This window comes from Lathyrus oleraceus, chromosome 1 (assembly GCF_024323335.1).
Source record: "Lathyrus oleraceus cultivar Zhongwan6 chromosome 1, CAAS_Psat_ZW6_1.0, whole genome shotgun sequence".
Lineage (NCBI taxonomy): Eukaryota > Viridiplantae > Streptophyta > Magnoliopsida > Fabales > Fabaceae > Lathyrus > Lathyrus oleraceus.
In genome coordinates this window covers 85,697,508-85,699,611 of record NC_066579.1, presented here as the reverse complement: position 1 = coordinate 85,699,611, position 2,104 = coordinate 85,697,508, and the positions used below count along the sequence as shown (strand labels likewise).

At 46.3% G+C, this 2,104-nt stretch overlaps 1 protein-coding gene across 1 annotated transcript; it reads left to right on the top strand.

Moving 5' to 3' along the window:
• Positions 1–766: 766 nt before the first annotated feature.
• Positions 767–1,138, top strand: LOC127092796 (extensin-like). The gene has a single exon (XM_051031696.1). The coding sequence runs from the start codon at positions 767–769 to the stop codon at positions 1,136–1,138; it is 372 nt and encodes a 123-aa protein (XP_050887653.1).
• Positions 1,139–2,104: the final 966 nt, after the last annotated feature.

The window sequence follows — 2,104 nt, the reverse complement described above, 5'->3', positions numbered from 1 at the left end:
TGACTACATCAACACAGATCAGAAGTGTATCTTGTACTGCATTCACAAGGGTCTGAAACTGTGTCGACCTGCACTTCTCTTCAAGTATCTCAGAGATTCAGTTAAAGACACCAGAAACAACATGAATACAAGGAACTACATCCCTCTGGGAAGACTCATATCAGATGTATTGATTGAGAGAGGCTTAGTGGACCACCTGATTCAGCTCAGACTCATGGAAGATGTCACCATTGACACTGGAAGACCGTTGAATGCTCAGAATCTGAAGAGCGTGGGAATCATTGATCAAGTCAGAGCCAAACCAACACTTGACACCTCCTAGGAAGCACTCAGAGATCAGAGGGAGATTCCCAACGGACTCTACCTATTCTCCAAGATTGACCCTCTAGAGGTAGTAGCCTACTATCTACAGGACCTTGCCAATCAAGGGGTGGATATGTCTGACTTCACAATGGACTGGCTTCCTGAGCATCAACCTAACTTCATGAAGAGGATGTGAGAGCCCTATGAGAAGTCCAAGAAGGCAAAGAAAGCTAAGCTGGGAGAATCCTCTGGATCAAGACCCCCAGTTCCTTTGGTTGACTCTCCAGGTAAGTCTGTACCTCTCCCTCGCTCTGTCAAAATTAAACCAATTGCTTCTTCTTTTCCCCAAACAACTCCCATTTACACCTCTTCTAAAACTCCTCCCTTAACCACCAGATCCTCTAACTCACCCTCTCTCAAATTCAACCTCGCTACCACCACATTACCCGTTTCGGAAGCAAAAATGCTGAATGAAACCACTTCACCATCATCATCACCATCTCCTCAATCCCCACCTTACTATGAGCTCTCCTCTGACACCAAACCATCTGACCCCCAATCCCCCACTCTGGCTCAGCTGCAAGCCTGTGCTCTGGCCTCTCAACAACCATCACACTCTGAACCTGTACCAGAATTTCCTTCCCCACCTCCTAAACATCCATATCGCACCACATATGAACAAACACCACCTGCACAACAACCAACCCACTATGAACCACAACCAACCCAACCACCATCTGGACCAACCCCACAACCTGAACTATCCTCACAGACCACTCTGTCATACCACCACCCATCACTTCCGCTGACCCAACAACTCCCACAATTAATCTAAGTGCCCCAAAATCACCCTCCCCACCCTCTCCATCCTCTGCCACTGAACCAGAAACTACCCTTCCTACCCTTGAAGAAGCAATCCAAGTTTTTGCAGAGTCTTCAGTTGAGAAGGTCAAGTCTCTGACCATCAACTCTGGTATCAGTGATGATCCCTCTGCTGTAAGGATCCACTAGAACAGAGTGATAAGTTGGATGACCTATGAAGCCTTCAAGCTGAAAGGCCTCTCTGAACAAGTCCGCAACGACTTCATCAAATACGCTAGTATTAGACTTCAAGAGCGCCTAGCCAGAGAAGCTGAGGAACGGGAAAGGAAGGAAGCTGAAGAGAAAGTGCACTAAGAAGAACTTCACAGGATCAGAGAAGCTGAAGCAAAGGCTGCTGCAGATGCTACTGCTGCTGAGGCTGAGGCAAAAGCTAAAGCCGACGCGGAAGAAGCAACTCGCATTGCTGAAGAAGCTTTTGCCAAAGCCAACGCTGATGAACTGACTCAGGGGGGGGGCACTCCAATTCTGGGTTCATCCCTCTGGTCTTGAAGACTCTAGAGGAACCGCATAAAGAACAACAGGTAGTTCGGGCCAGGCTGGATCAACAGGACTCAGTCAACGTGAACATTCAGAACATGTTGTCCCAGCTGCTCCAAAGGATGCCTCCGCCTCCAAACCCTTAGGCACCTAGGCTATTTGCATGTTGCTTTCTCTGCTTTGTTATTTTCTCCTTGCTTCCTGCTTTCTGACATATGTGGTGCTTATCTGTAAATGCCTTTTATCAATATCAACTTTTTTGCTATGTCTTTTTTATTCTGACAAAAAGGGGGAGAACAAAAATAGCTCTGATGGAAGCATAACTAAATCCTCTAAAGTATTGCAAACATCTTTAATAAATTACTACTAAATCAATGACTAAAGATATGCAGGAAAGTAGCTAAAGCACTAAACCAAGGAAGGTCCGGTAAGAACTCCTGAG

Coding starts and splice junctions, on each gene's coding strand:
- LOC127092796 (XM_051031696.1), top strand. CDS start 767: ATGCTGAATGAAACCACTTCACCATCATCATCACCATCTCCTCAATCC.